Consider the following 16,634-nt stretch of genomic DNA (forward strand, 5'->3'; position numbering starts at 1 on the left):
ATATTTTACCCATGTTGTCATGGTAACGAGAAAACTATTGGGTTTTTTAGTCTTGATTAATTTTATTGGATTCCTTGACCCTAAAAATGTACACTTTGACTCCAATATTATTATTATAGCTCTAACAGAAGCAAAGATATGCTGTCTGGTGTAAAAGTGGTTCATTATCGGTGGCCATTTTGAAAATGTGAATAGGGTAATGCAGCTTGTCTCTTTGGATAAATCTTTTCATATGACCCTAGGCTACTTCCATACCAAAGGAGAACTCTGCATCATGAAGTTAAAAGTGCATTAACTCCTCCACTAAAAGGCAACACAGGAATATGCAACGAGCGCAGCACAATCGAACAGCTGTCAGTGAGACATAACAGCTACATGTAAAAATCTCTCTCTCTGCTGTCAGTGTTACCTCGAAAATACAACGGTTTTACGGGGCGACTTGTCCGGACTTTTGGGGGCGACCAAGCCGGAATTTTGGGGGCGACTTCGCCGGGCTTTGAGCGACCGATCTTCCCATTACGCGGGGCGACGCATTTCTTTCTACGTCCGAGCATAGACATGGTAAAGCCCCGCCTGCCTCTGCTTGCATGGCCTACCGACACTGCCCGTCTTGCCTGTCCTCCGAGATGCAAGGCTAATCCGTGGTGGATACAAGTACAAGAGAATGGGTGGCAACCATACTCTATGGTGGCAACCATAGACTGTAAAAATGGTGGCAACGTACAGGACAGTAACTTGTAACTAATGTTTGTAGAAGAGGCAAACTAATATTGTTTGTGCCGTTTGCTTTGATTGAATAATTGATTGAACAAAGAACAACTATGATTTGATTTGGCTGTGTTCTAAATTAAAGTGTTGAATTAAAGTGTATTGTGATTATCGTGTATTAATCTAATTAATGGGGGCGACCGAATTTCGCCGCTTGGGGCGAGTTGGAAAAGGGGCGAGCGGTCCCCGTATGCGAGTATTCGTAACAAGGCTGCTATCTACCGACAGAACGCTGTCACTACGGCTCAGAGTCTGTCCAGTCTCGAGTTATATGGTTTGTTTACAAACGGTCACACAGACTGAGACTGCGTTCCGTTTCTTCCGGACAGGGTCACCATGGTAAAGTGACTGACCGAATCTGAATGATCGAAACATCTTGATCTGTCACCAACCGTTATTTTAACGGTATATTTTCCCAACGGAACACCGACCGACCGCTTCAAAACGAGACGTGGTACGTGTCCCTGGACTGACTTTCTGCTCCAATGGACTTTATTCCTTGAAAGCTCACATGTTGTAGACAGATTATGATAGATTAACACCGTTCATCCAGCTGGGAAGGGAATTCAACTGACCCGAGACAGCAGGTGGGTTCCTTTAATGCTGCATTAAAGCATTCTTCATAGTACATATATTCCCATAGGCCTATACTACTGTAGTAGGCTATCAATTTACAGCACAATATAGATTCTCAAACTTAAGCTTTCAAGCGATTTAGACATAATTATGCTCCCAACCAAACTCCTATTTTGCTATATATTAGGCTACACATAACATAAAAATGAACCACATTTTGATGAAAATGAACCACATTTTCCCATTTGTACACGAGTCAGTTATACAGATCAGCCTTAAGTGTCCATTATTTGCAGTTGCTGCTGACCCCTCCATATAAGATTTGTCAACATTGTGTTTTTCAAAAAGCAGTAATAAACTCACATCCATTCATGTGTGAGCTTGTATCAGCTGTATGTACTTATATGTAGCCTATACTAAAACATGGCTTAAAAAGTGTTGAAATGAACTCTTCTCCATTCATTTAGCATGGACCCAGTACGGTAGTACCGCAGTACTTCACGTAAGTTTATACTCCCTCAAGGCCATATTATGTAGGTCCCCGGACCCCACTTTGAGAACCATTATGTTATGCTCAGCGATAACTATAACTGAACACTTTGCATTGCTCACACAGTAGTATAGTTTCCCCTCATGCAAGTAGGTCAACATTAGCTGCTGCAGCTAGCATTGTGTTGCTAAGCTAAAATGCATGTTTGTTTATGTTGTGTGTGTGTGTGTGTGTGTGTTTGTGACACATTTCGTGTTAGGGCACACTTGTCGGTGTGACTGACATGCTGTTGGGTCGCGTTCTGCGGGTGACGTCCACGTGCATATTGTTGAGAACAAGATCCTGTGTCGTTTTGTGTGAGCAGACATTAACCCCCAGACTGCTGTCTAAAGTGTGCTTCAGTGACTGTTACCCAAGTCCAGTGAAGATACCCACACACAGGAGTAAAGTCGAGGAAATGCTCCAATAATCCAATTGTGCTTATATATTTTTTGACGACCTTGCCTTTTCATTGCATTGTGCAAGCCCTGGTAATTATGTAATATACGTATGTGATATTGTAATAATGCAAAATTGCAATGTAATGTAATTAATATGTCAGCACTTAAATCTCTATAGCCCTAGAAATGGCTTAATTATATGCAGTAGGCCTGTATTGGACTTAAGTTTAGTAGGCCTATTGAGTGTCATGACAACAAACACAATTTGGAACAACATATTTTCAGATGGGGGTCGGGCCGGTCGGCGGCCAATTTCATATATTTCTGGGGGTCCTTGACATGAAAATGTTTCAGAATGACTGACATAGAAACATGGGTTTTCTCAGAAAACTGTCAGGATTTAGAGGACATTTGTAGAATCGTCTTCAGGTCTAAATGGGTTTATTGCAATCTAATCTTCATAATGGTTCCCCTCCCTAGCTGACACTGGCAGAGAGTGACATGATGCATCCTGCCATCGTCTCCTCTGACATGGCTGCTGTGACCGCCGCCGCCGCTGGTCGAGATGTCACCACAGAGGCCCGAGTGATGGGCGAGGAGGACCAGGTGATGGGCGCTCCACACTTCAATCCATAATTATAGGGCTGTCAGTCATCATTTAGGACATTTTACACCACAGATTCATTGTCACAAATAATTGCGATTAACAATTAAATTGGTTGGTTTTTGTTGTACAGGGCAGATATACATAACCTAAATATACAAATATTAGTGAGTGATAGTGACTTATGCTGCGTTAACACTGGCAGAGGCAAAAGATACAAAGTTGCAAAGCTACAGTACACTGCATATTTGTAGCGTTGTGACTGAAGTTGAAACCAGCTCAACTTATTATTTTCAGCAGCTACAAACGTCGGATGTATCTTTGTATTTTCATGTCGCTGGCTTCCATTGAAAATGTATGGTATCTTTACATCTGCCCGTGTGAATGCAACATGACATATTTAATATATTATCTTTATATGTTAACCCCGTTCATTTTCAAACCTTCACCTTCCTACAAGTGGGCGACTGTGGCTCAGGAGGTAGAGCAGGTCGTCCAATGATCCATGGGTTGGCGGTTCGAATCCCGGCTCCTCCTGTCTACATGTCGAAGTGTCCTTGGGCAAGACACTGAACCCCAAATTGCTCCCGATGTGCTGGTTGGTACCTTGCATGGCTTCCGCCGCAATCGGTGTATGAATGGGTAAATGTATAATGTACAACAATGTAATGCACAATCTATGTAAAGCGCCTTGGATAAAGGCGCTATATAAATGCACCATTTACCATTTACCAAGTTGCGATGCGACACGTTGTTTGAAAACATTTCAACAAGGAAGCGATTGTGCAAAAATAATTGTGATGATCTCAAATAATTGCAATTATTCCGTGACGGGCCTATTCACGATAAGTCCTTGTTCTGTCGGTGAGTGTGTGGACAGTCCGTTGCCATAAAGTCATATATTTCTCCTCTCGTCATTAGCTGTCCAAGTGTGACGGTGTCTCCCGTGAGGCCGTGGTTGCTGCTGCCTGTGATGAAGACTGTGATGAAGGTCTGGACAGACGGGAAGAGAGCGGGATGGAGGATGAGGATGTGAGGGTGATGAGGATGATGATGACCCCTGGCCAGGTGGATCCAATTAGCAACGAGACACAAGAGACGGAACCCATCACCACCACCACCACCACCACCACCACACATGGCGAGTAACACTCACTTCATGTTTTCCCCCCTTGGCCTTCATCTTCTTTTTTTTAAGACCAGAGGTCGGTTCTAAAAACTTCTGCTGAATCCTAACAGTTTTCTGACAAACGAATGTTTCTATATCGGTGTTGCTCAAACCTCCCCCAAAATTATGTCTTTGGCTGCGGACCCTCATCTCAAAATATTTTGTATTCCCAGGACCCTCAGAAATAAAGATTGTAGTTGTTCACAAATTAAACACAATTAAAACAAATATATTCAAGGATTTGCACATATTTTCAGGACAAGGCCCCCTTGCCTCTGTTACTGTATACTGTCTCTCTCGTACGCAAGCATGGAATCCTCTTCGTGTTTGAGTAAATGGTCACGCCCAAATCCTACTAGTAGTAGGGGTTAAAGTACAGTTTTAGACCGTGATGGCGGGGAGCTGTATGTCTCAATCGAACTTTTGGCTAATTTGTATGACTGACTTTAAGCCACGAGAGACACCAGCAGTGTGACGTGGTGTGGCTGTACATTACTTTACATTAGTGTGGAACGGTATGGAATATGGGGATGGGGATTATATTCTACACGATTAGGGCTAGGTGATGACACAGTGAGTGAACTAGGATGTGAGTTAGCAGAACTAGCCTTATGCCATTCCGCTGTGTGTCTTCAACATGACTGCAGGCAGCATGGATGAACAAAGCAAACTGTTCTGTTTCCGTTAGCTCTTAAACTCTGGAGGAGTCGGTATTCAAGTCTGATTCAACGGTTACATTATAGGTAGGCACCATCTGGGCCGATGCAAAATGTAGGTTTAATATTTGTACAATTGTTACGAATTGCTACAAAACAAATTATAAACAATAAACAAAATCTAGCCTTGCCCTCACACACACATGGTTGGGCCTTTAGCCAGTGTCATATCCCTCACACATGGCTCGTCACGAGATGCAGCATCATGGGAGATGACACACAACAAGAGCGCCGGGGTTCCAGACTAATGGTTTTTCCACCACTGTCCCATAATAGCCACCACTGTGCCCCACGCTAGAGTGCCGCGCTACGAGCTTGTGTAGACCTGCTATTTTTGAAAAAATCGTGAATATGTGGCGCAAATCGTTGAATATAAAACGAGTTTCGGAACGTTTTTAACTCAAATCCTTGCTTCTATTCTATAAAGTAAGAAATAGATTAATTCCCAAGACCATCTTGTCGTATTTCAAGGATAGGGTAGGGGGGTACAGTATGAGTTGAGAGGAGACTTAACATTTCCAACAAGCCAGTGCCAACACCACTCGGAAGAGTATGTGTATCTCTGTCCGAGGGGTTAAGATCTGGAATACACAGTAGTAACTTTTCTAAATTAAAAAGATTGCTCAAGCGAATCCTTTTGGCCAAATACAGCATACTATAGTTACGTAAATACGTACATTAGTTACGTATATTGTGGATGCTGACGTTATTGTATGATCAACTGATACATTTTGTACAGGTATTGATGGTGCTGGTAGTATTGATAGTCATTAGTGCTGTCATTGTTAGTAATTCATTAATTTACATTATTGTAATTATGTTAACATTAAAAATGTGAACAAAATTACATTACTCAGCGACAACATAAATGATAATGATCGTTGGCAATGAGGGTAATGTGAATAAGGATAATAACAACAATAATAATGTGTAATTTACCGGTATAGTGCTGAATAGCTTCTGCCTATTCCTTTTGATCATCTTGATGTTTTGTTTTGTTTTTATAACAGCTTCCATTCATTGTCTTTAAATATTGTATTTGAAACTGAAGGATGATCAAATAAACTAAACACAATACAATGTACCGTTTTCAATTTCAAAATAGAAACATTTGAAGATTATGCAAAAAAAAGATTGCGATTATCTCAAATAATTGCGAATATGTAATTATTGTGACAGGCCTATCCCAGAACACCATTTTAAACCATTCCAAAGTGAATGTCAAACGACCCCAAACATTGTGAATAGTGTTGCAACGCGTGACTGTTTAGGAGGCATTGTGCCAGTAATCAAATGTTGTTTTTCTGTTTTCCTCGAGAGGGAGAGTTTGCCCCCATGGCTTTGTAGAGACACACAGAGATTCCCTTTTAAGACGGTCTGATGTGTTATTGAGAGAGTTTTAATAGAAGACCATTATTGGAGGCTTGTGCCTTAGGTCGTCTTTCAGAGGGGCCAAGTTAAACGTCACTGCCCGGAACTCTGCCCCGAAATCAATGCCAGCGTGGATGACTCACGGCTTTAAATGTCAAAACACATCCTCTAGTATTTCGGGAGCATTATGGTTTTTACCCATGATGCCAAAGGTTAAAACCTTTAGTTAAAACCCTGGATTTAATTACAATGTGCCCTTCTATTCAAACTGTCAGGATGTAGAAGACATTTATAGATCTGATCTCAGGTCAGAATGGGTTAATGGTACAATGTTTGTGTGTGTGTGTGTGTGTGTGTGTGTGTGTGTGTGTGTGTGTGTGTGTGTGTGCGACTGTGCGTGCGGCTGTGCGCACGTGCAGCTAAGGAAAGAGCCAGAGAGAGGAGCAGGAGGAGGAGGAAGCAGCACAGAGAGAAGAGGAAGATGTTGATGAGGAACAAGCCGCCGCCGGCCCCGCCCCCGGCCGACGGCCTGGACAGTCTGATGTCAGAGCTCCCGTTCGCCTTCGCCAGCTCCGCCGTGTGGAAGGACCTGGGATGTACGTATTGTACAACATCAATGAAGTAAGGGATAATATCTGCCTAGGGCTAGGCGGTCATTGTCGGGAGATAATTCACCGACTGGGGGGGGGGGGGGTAACCACCAACGTGGAGTGAAGGTGGTTAATCAGCGACATACCAAAGCCTACACGGGTTGTGCAGTCGACGCGCTGTGATTGGCCAGTCGCTGTGATTGACAGCCTAACCCTAACCTTAACCTCAAGAAAACTATACCTAACCCTAACCTTAACTTAACCCCAAGAATACTATACCTAAACCTAACCTTAACCTCAAGAAAACTATACAGTACCTAAACCTAACCCTAACCTTAACCTTAACCTTAACCTTAACCTCAGTAAACTTAACTTTCCCGGGGGCGTGGTTATAAATACAACCCGTGTCGGAATTAGTATGTAGCGGTTAATCACCCTGAAGGTGAATTATAACCCAGACAATGACCACCTCGGCGGATATTATCCTGCTTATCACATGGCTACTTAATACATCAATTAATAAATTGACCCAAAACACAACAAAATGAGATATTTCCTTGCTTGCTGTAATGAAAGTATTCCATAAGTGTCGCTCTGGCCGGCGTCTGCCCAGCTGCAGCACTGTCGGAAAACAAGGAAGTGGGTTCATCAAATGGAATCCATTTCCGGGTACTGCTTCGTCTATTTCTCACTCAAATGTTTTTTGAGAGCAATGTTTAGCTGTAAATGGCATTGTGTGTGTGTGTGTGTGTGTGTGTGTGTGTGTGTGTTTACAGCAGGTGCTCTGAGGGTTTGATTAGGCATCGGTCTGTTTAAACAAAAACTATTTACTTTTCCCACATGCATGCACTGCATTGATATCTACAGCTTGCATAATTATTGCTGAACGATTTGTTTACTTGATTAGATCTAAACCACACCAATGGGTCGATACTCCAGACGTAACTCCTTGCAACCAAACGTTTGCGAGTAGACGCATGTAGACGTAGCGTACTGAATCACTTGGGTCAACCTGGGCAGAGTGTAGAGTAGGAGAGTGGCGACACGCTTTGACCTCGCCGCAGAGCGGGTGCCTATGGGCTATAGTTCCAAACATTGCTCCTATGGCTGGAACTATCCCATTGAGATAGAATGAGCACTTCCGCATTCCATTGTTACAATGGGAGTCAACGCTAGCGTCTCACTATATTACTCTGGACCTGGGTTGGCACTTGGCATGCGTCACCATGCACTGACGTGCAACAGGACACGCCGCTGGGAAGGAACGCTAGAACCGTTTTGTTGCGTCTTGACCCATTGGCGTGCTTTGGGCTTAACGCTGCAACAGCTAAAGATAGAATAAGTTATATTTTAGGGTTGAATGGCTCTAGATGATTGTTATATATATGAGTGTATTTTTAAAATAATTATTATTATCCAATCGGGAACGAGAACTTGCACAGGATACACAAGTGATATTGGAACCGGAAGTGATGACGCACAGAAATGAGCAGATTTGGAACTGGAACACAATACAGATGAAGCTGACAAAAGGGTACTCTTTCCCCATTGGCTGAAATTGCCAACGCACCTGAAAAAAAGAGACGTTTTAAAGCTGGAGAGGATAGACCCTGGCTGCGTTCGAATTCATTCCCTATGCCCCATATAGTGCACTACTTAGGGGTTCCGCCATTTTGTTATTACTGTCCGAATGTGTATAGTGAGCATTTTTACACCCTAATGTAGTGGACTGAAGTATCCCACAATGCACCGGGAGTTGTAGGGACCATCCGATGGTCACTACAAGGTGGTGCACTGTTTTCATATTGCTGGATAATGGATATAATAATTTTCTTTATTCATCCATGAATTTAAAAATAATTTAACAACCTGTCCTTGTCAGGGAGGTGACAGCCTGCAGTCACTTATTGTCTGTTCCTAGCGAAAATTCAGCAGCATCGTTTTGACTGGTTTTCTTGTAGTCTGTTGATTCTTCATATCCAAATGAGTGAAACGGCCAGGATGATTTTGTTTATTTTTCAAACAGTTGTTATATGAGGTGAAAAAACCCTATGGGGAATACCGGTACAATGCAAATCAAAAGTACATGAACGCACGGACCTATAGCGCCCTCTACCGATATTGACGACAGAGTCGGTGACGTCAATACTCCCCATACAGGGAGTATTGTCCGAAATCATCACTATTGGAGTCCACTGAGTCTGGATCCCTGTATTATTATCGGTGAACGTGACTGTAACCAGCCAATCAGAATCAAGTATTGGGACTAACCGTTTTAGAATTAACAAGTTTGTGCGTGTGTTTATATACGGTAGCATAAATGGACCGTGAAAGTGTAGTGCTGCTGCAATCATTGCTCAGTAAATATTGTAAATTATCATCAATTCGAATTCTTTCATATTGATGTCGCACGCACACACGCACGCACGCTAATCAATAGTTGCAGCGCTAGTTGGATCATTGTTTTTACAGATGGGACTGCCCGTGTGGGTACAGCCCTGCTAACTAATTGATTAGCTGTCTTGACTGCTAATCTGTAAGCTATAGCAGCCAGCTGATTGACTAGGCTTGTAACAATTAACACTGTTTGGCCGTTTGTTCATTATGTTGGTAATTGTAACTAACACCACTGTGTTTCTCTCAGTGGTGGAAACTTTGGAAAGTAACTAAGTACATGTACTAAAGTACTGTTCTTAAGTACCATTTTGAGGTTTCTTTTTTTCTTTTTTTTTACTTTACTGCAGCATTATAATGAGCACTTTTACTCTTGATACTTTAAGTACATTTTGATCCAATACTTTTGTACTTTTACTTTTACTTTGAGTGTACAGGGTTTGATGATGTCAGATCAACATGGAATGTCAGAACAAGCCAGCTCCATATATGGAGATCTAAGGGTCTAAAAGTCATTGATTTTTTTTGTCATATGAAAGCAGGGAATACAGTCATTTCAAATTGACATTGGTTGTTCAGTTTGACCCACCAGTTTTGGAGATATGGCTTATTATAGAGTGATGTCTTGCAGAGAAACGGCGAGTTGAGGAAACCGGCTTGAAAGGTTCTCTTCTGTGGACTCTAACATTACACCTATAGCTACATGTTTAAGCATTTATTTCATATTTACATGTCGATGACATCTCTGCCATTTGTTTCAGATATGCTCTAGTATGTGAGTCTGCCTGTGCTATTACCGGTAACTCAGTTTGGATACAAAAACTAATATACAGTTTCTCCTCTCCTGAACAGTTAGTCTTGCCGCCATGACTGTCTGTATCAAAAAGAGTCACATTATGGAATGGATTCTGTACTGGAGCATGTCTTGTGTGTGTACAGAGTGTACAGGGTTTGATGAGGTTAGATCACCATATGGAATGGATTCTGTATTGGCCATATATGGAGCGTGTCACGAGGCGTGTCGGACGGTCACAAGGGGGACGGGGGATACAGGTTTTCATAGTGCACTGCGACGGGGGATACAGGTTTTCATAGTACACTGTGACCTACGGTCGCAAACAATAGTATATCTGCATTATAGTGTTGATACTTTTTCCTAAAGTAAAAAAAAAGAATGTGAGTAAAAGTTATTTTGGTGGAAAATAAGCCTCCTTTTCTCTCTCACTGCCTGCCTATCTGTCTCTCTCTCTCTCTCTCTCTCTCTCTCTCTCTCTCTCTCTCTCTCTCTCTCTCTCTCTCTCCAGTTGCCCAGGGGCCAGAGCCGACGGCAAAGGACAGGAGGAAGAGGAAGAGGGCAGAGGCCGCCGGGCGAGTGGACAGTGAGGAGGACACGGAGAAGACCTGCAAGAAGAAGAAACAGAGCTATCGTCCAAACTTCTTTGTGTCCATCCCCATCACCAACGCACAGGTGACCATTACCCCACTACAAATACACAGCTGATTACACACTGGGGCATCCCCATCACCAACGCACAGGTGACCATTACCCCACTACAAATACACAGCTGATTACACACTGGGGCATCCCCATCACCAACGCACAGGTGACCATTACCCCACTACAAATACACAGCTGATTACACACTGGGGCATCCCCATCACCAACGCACAGGTGATGGGGTGACCAACATATTATGCAAGTTAGCATCCGGCATGCAGTTTCTACATGCTGGGGACCCATACTCAACATTTCTAACATAAAACCTTGGTGTACTCAACATGTCCGGGTTCACATTCTGGCAAGTGGACTAACCTCTCCCCATGGCATGGCAGCCCCTCTTCCCCCCACCTCTGTTTTCTTTTCTTTGATGCAAGAAAGATGTATTTTGGCACTGCACTGCGGCGACATGGGCACAAGGGCTACGCTTGCATGCGGGCCCTTTTGTCTAAGACAAACGTCTTCCTCGTGAGACAGATAATAAAGAACCTTGAACCTACTGAACAATGTCCCCTTTACAGTATATAGACTCCTGACTCCACCCCTGGCTAAGCAGTCAGCAAATCACAATGCATTAGCAATACACCCAAGATGCTCCCCATAATTATGCGATCAATCGGAGCTCTCTTCAGGCAATCAAGGCAGCTTCCCCCAATAACTGCATCTGCATAGATAAAACACAGGTTCACATGTCACAGCAGAATGTGCACCTTCTGTGGGACTGAGAATCTACATGTTACGAATACAATACAGCATAAATAAATATATGTATATTGCATGTATATTGTTGATCATGAATACAATCTGACAATACTCTGACAGAGGCTGCTCTGTCACAATTGTTGCTTAAGTTGAAATGTCCCTTGTTCTTTAACTTCTATTGCTCGTGCCACGATAATGTCATGGATGGAAGGCGAGCTACACACTCTTTTTCTGACTTTGATATGGTTGGGTTGGTGCATTTCATATGCAAGGTTTATTTATATGGAATAAGTTGACGAAACACGGAAACTGCTTTTCTCTATGAATTTAGTTAATTTTGTAAGCAACACCATGCAGTTCAAATTTCAGAATCGTCTTGTACAAGAATTGTGGTCCAAAAATATACAAAATGTCCCGGCAATATTGTCAGGGCGGTGGCTCTGTAACGTTTGTAATATGATACTCATATCATATGCAGTTTGTTTTTGGCGATAATGTAATTAATTCGGAGGCAGTAATTTCGATTTCTCACCGCCAGTTGACGCATCATATCGCGGTGTGTCATGAGTTTAGAACTGTGTGTATATAGGGCAGAAGTGGTTATTGTACGGTATGTTTTGTAATAATTAAAATTTACAAAGTAACTAAAGTTGTCCAATAAGTGTAGTGGAGTAGAAGTACTACATTTACTCTGACAGTGACGTCTAGTGGAGGAGAAGTGAAAGTATTGAAAATTGGAAATACTACACTGGAGGTGACTGACTGTGGTCTTGTCCAATGGCAGATCATCTCAACCGTGGCCGAGATCCAAGAGGCGGTGCTTCAGCAAGAGCCCCGATTGGCCAAAGCCATGATCCCTGTCCCCAGCCTGCACATCACCCTATTGGTCACTCACCTCGCCAATCAGGAGCAAATAGACATGTGAGTGGATTACGCACGCACGCACGCACGCACGCACGCACGCACGCACGCACGCACGCACGCACGCACGCACGCACACACACACACACACACACACACACACACACACACACACACACACACACACACACACACACACACACACACACACACACACGGAATCATAAGGTCATACTGTGCAACTTTTTCATATTCCATATTATGGAATTCTTTTGTACTTTTTCTGTGTGCAACAAGAGGAGAAAACGCATGCTAATGCTTGCGGGGGGGGGAGCCGCCCGAGGCTGTGAGAGCTGTGACACATTATTTTGGATGTAAACGGCGCAACTTTGAGCTTTTTTTTATCGGATTTGCGGATCGGTGATTTTTTTTAATCGGCCACCGATCCGAGCATCTCTAATCAAAAGTAGCAGATCCGCAAGCTCGAAGCGATGCGTTTTGAGCTTTTAGATCAAAAGGTCAAGGTAAACTGACTCAATATAATATAAACACAAGAACTTGCCGCAAGAACTTAGATATGAACTTGGCACAATAACTTAGATATTATACAGTATAATTGAACCAATGAAAACTATTAAAACGAGATCTTGTGACTAAATCATAACTACATTGGCTCCATTGGAACACATGGTTCTTCTTTTCCTGAAAAGTACACAGTTTTGGACATACAAGGTTTCCACCTGACAGTGACCAATTAGATTGAGTGTTTTCTTGTTTCTTTCCCCCCCTGTTGGCTGGGAGGACACTCCCGGTGTCCGGGAGGACCCGGCACTTGCCCTGTTGCCGAAAATAACCTCCCTGTCCTTCCTGGATCATTTTATCTCTTCCTCGCACGGTCTTCCTCATCAGGATCATCCAGCATAAATCAACCACTCTAAAGGTGCCGGTCCTGTTGTGGGCATACTGGGAAAGCAAAAATAGAATCGGTGCTATACGGTCGCATGACGGAATCGCAAGTGGTTAACAACATGAACCCTGGCTGGCGACCTTAAAGAGTGTTTGACAGAGAAAACGCAAGAAGTAAAATAAAGAAATATACGTGGTTAAAAGGGGAAGCATTGCTCAACATAATGAATTGACTGAGGGGCTGGGTCCACTTCCCTCTGTGTACATTATCACAACACTATCCATCATTTGGGTCGGTGGGGGGGGGGGGGGGGTGTCTTGTTCCTGGATTTGGGAAGACTGTGTATACTAACTGTCCTTTAACCCAGGGGTCTTCAATGCATTCCAGGCCAAGGACCCCTTAGCTGAGGGAGTAAGATGAAGCAGGGACCCCCAGCTATACATATTGTATACAATTGTAAATAAACTTTTTCATTTTTCATTGACTTGTTTGACAGCACGGTTTTTGTTTGTTGAGTTATCTTTTCTATTCTATTCTATTTCGGCTATCCATCACACTAAAGGTTGGATAGCCGAAACGTTTGTCTCCCTGTTCAAAATGCAAGTATAAATGATTGAAATGGCAGTCTTGGTGTGCGCGACCCATTACCGTTATTTATTTGATGTGGTATAAACAATTACCTCAAAGAACAGATATACAGCTATTGTAATATCACCTCCCAGTACGTGTCTGTCTCATTTGGCTGACCAGTTGCAACACTTTTACAGCTATTTATTATCAGTTCATGTATCTTGTCATAGTTACTGCACTTTGTCATTGTAGGGCAGCATTGGTTTAGAGTATTATGTAGAATGGGATTCGGTGGCCTGGGCCACAGCTGAGCGGTCCAGGCACCAAGGTGACAGCGTGTCGCGGGTTCGAGTCCCTAGCCCGTCAAAGTCATACGATTTGTCACACACGTTACCGCAGTGAAATGTGTTCTCCGCAGCCATGGAGCGGTGAGCTGCAGCCGTGCCGCGCTCGGGAATCATTCGATTAGTTCAAAAAAATTACTGGATCAATATCAATGAAGGCAAAGGCCAAAAAACATATCTTAAAAAAAAGAAAGAAAGAATGAGATTCGGCCGCTCGCGTCTTAATGGGTTAAATATACACCAAGTGTGGTTATAAATCACTAGATTGACTCGCATGTAATCTGAGGGAGACATAGGAGGAGGAGGCACTGCACCCAGGTTTATGTGTATATCCTCCTTGCTGTCGGGAAGAAACCTTGTATCTCCATAGTTCTTTATAACTTTATGTTCGACATTTTTAAATGAATGTCACACTTTGTCACACACGGAAAGTAGCAAGTCTTCAAGCTCACACACCGAGTGAGCTTGCGGATCTGGCATTGTCAATGTTTTTGAAAAATGTTGAAAGTTAAACGTAAGTGTTTCTGTGGTGTGCGTGTGCGCGTGCGCGTGCTCGTGCGCGTGTGTGTCCACGCTGACGTTGGCTTTTATTCTCCACACCCTCTTTTTCAGAGCGGCCGCCGCTCTGGCTCAGCTGAAGCCCTCATTGGCCGAGCTTCTGTGCGGGCGGGACCTGGCGCTGTCCTTCTCAGGGATTGGTCACTTCAAGAAGGAGGTGGTGTTTGTGGATCTGGAGCCGGGATGGCACCGAGACACACTGGACAGACTGGCAGGTCAGTGGACTGTTCCTTCATTTATTAACCCCTTTTGGCGTTTTAAGCATTATGTTATACTTTAGCTATTGAAAAATAGCAGATCTACAAGCTTGTAGGTCTGCTATTTTTTTGAAAAATCGTGAAAATGTGCCTCAAATCTTTGAATATATATTCTTTCATATATTCTTTTTTTTACTCAAATCTTTGCTTCTGGAGGGTCCCTGGAACAACATATTTTCAGATGGGGGTCGGTGGCATATTACATATATAATTTTTGGGGTCCTTGACATGAAATATTGAGAACCCCTGATATAGAAACATGAGGTTTTTCAGAAAAAAATATTATTTTTTTAATTTCGACGTCAGGCCTAAATGGGTTAATGCCTATTAGACACTGTTATGAATTGTTCCTTCATCTATTCATGCTTAGACACTGTTGCAGTAGATTCTGTAGCTTCCTCTATTAATCCAGACAGTCACTGTTAGATCATGTGCGCTGGGCAATTAATACCAGAAATATATGTACAAAATATCACTAATAATGTTTTGATGTATTAGAAAGAGGGATGTCCCGATACACTTGTTTCGTTCCCCACCATTTGTGTGTTCACCGATACCGAACACCGATACTCGGTGTTGTGATCTCGTGTTGTGCTTATAGCTATCTCGCCATTTATCTGGTGTTGTGTTTATAGCAGACTCCACACTCATATGTGCACTTGCAGTTTGGGCAACTCCAAAGCAAAGTCCACATGCCCCGGCCAACATTTTATTTACCTGCCATAGTGTCAACCCCTTCCTTACCCCTGTGTCGGATCGGTGGTTAGACCGGCATATTCGCCGATACCGATTATGACAAACGGGGATCGATACCGATACATATATTTTTATACGGTATATTTTCTTGTACGTGTTATTGAAAATAGTGGCATTTTTGAAGTTATCGCCGCTGAAGTTTAAAATAACTGTTATATTGATTTGAAGACATGTCGGCTTTCTTTTTACGCTTGCGTTGTTGCACCCCTCTTGAGCAGACCTGGAGGAGAGACCTGTGTTGATCCTGGCATCGAGTTAACGCCTGCGTTCCTCGCTTCCCGTTTCAAAGGCCCCTTAATGCTAATGAGATAATAAATGATACACCGTCAGCATTCCTCAGTAGCTGCCAACAGTACCTTATGCTAGTATATACAGTACGCCTTCTATATATACACTTAACTCACTCGCTCCTGTACACCTGTATTGATTCACAATGGTCTCGCTGATATCCACCGTGTAGCAGCGCCCCGGCGTTGTCGAGGTTTCGTCTCGTCTGTGGTCCGTCAATGAAATTATTTTCCCCGACAATTATGTTTTGTATATATATTTGTTTTACTGGGTGTATAGAGCACTTGAATGCTGTTGTTTTAATGTTGCTCCTCTCTGTTTACACTCATCCCTCTCTGCATCTCTCTCTCTCCCTGTGTATTGATTTTATAGTAATATTTCCTTCTAGAATTGACATTCGGAAAATATCTGTTGTTTTCCTCAAAACCTGTGTGTGTGTGTGTGTGTGTGTGTGTGTGTGTGTGTGTGTGTGTGTGTCACAGAGTTGTTGCGGAGCTGTTTTGAGGCACAAGGTCTCATGCAGGGAGACCAGCGTGGACTTGAACCCCACCTCACCATCTTGAAGCTCTCCAGAGCACCCAAACTCCGCTCGCAGGTACACGCGCACGCACACATACACACACACACACACACACACACACACACACACACACACACCATTATGAAGTGCACCCAACCGCACGCGGGTCACGATGACTATATTCATGTTGAAGGTTAATTGTCACAATTTTGCGAGTAGCAATTTAATTGTTTTCTTTTTACATTGAACATTGGAA

General features: G+C 43.0%; 1 protein-coding gene across 2 annotated transcripts in view; it reads left to right on the forward strand.

Annotated features, from left to right (window-relative positions):
- The first annotated feature begins 1,048 nt into the window (after positions 1-1,048).
- akap7 (A-kinase anchoring protein 7) overlaps positions 1,049-16,634 on the forward strand; it is an 87,328-nt gene continuing 71,742 nt past the window's right edge. The window contains exons 1-8 of one of the 2 annotated variants that reach the window (XM_080791295.1): positions 1,049-1,355; positions 2,755-2,880; positions 3,800-4,019; positions 6,553-6,729; positions 10,422-10,585; positions 12,102-12,238; positions 14,612-14,772; positions 16,341-16,453. In XM_080791295.1, the coding sequence (XP_080647421.1) occupies positions 2,776-2,880; positions 3,800-4,019; positions 6,553-6,729; positions 10,422-10,585; positions 12,102-12,238; positions 14,612-14,772; positions 16,341-16,453 (1,077 nt within the window). In that variant the 5' untranslated portion in view covers positions 1,049-1,355; positions 2,755-2,775. Of the gene's footprint in view, positions 1,356-2,752; positions 2,881-3,338; positions 3,477-3,799; positions 4,020-6,552; positions 6,730-10,421; positions 10,586-12,101; positions 12,239-14,611; positions 14,773-16,340; positions 16,454-16,634 lie in introns of those variants that run through there. The other variant, XM_080791296.1, reaches the window with a different exon arrangement.

Source organism: Protomyctophum bolini, assembly GCF_963924005.1.
Source record: "Protomyctophum bolini genome assembly, chromosome: 19".
In the NCBI taxonomy this organism is placed as follows: Eukaryota; Metazoa; Chordata; class Actinopteri; order Myctophiformes; family Myctophidae; genus Protomyctophum; species Protomyctophum bolini.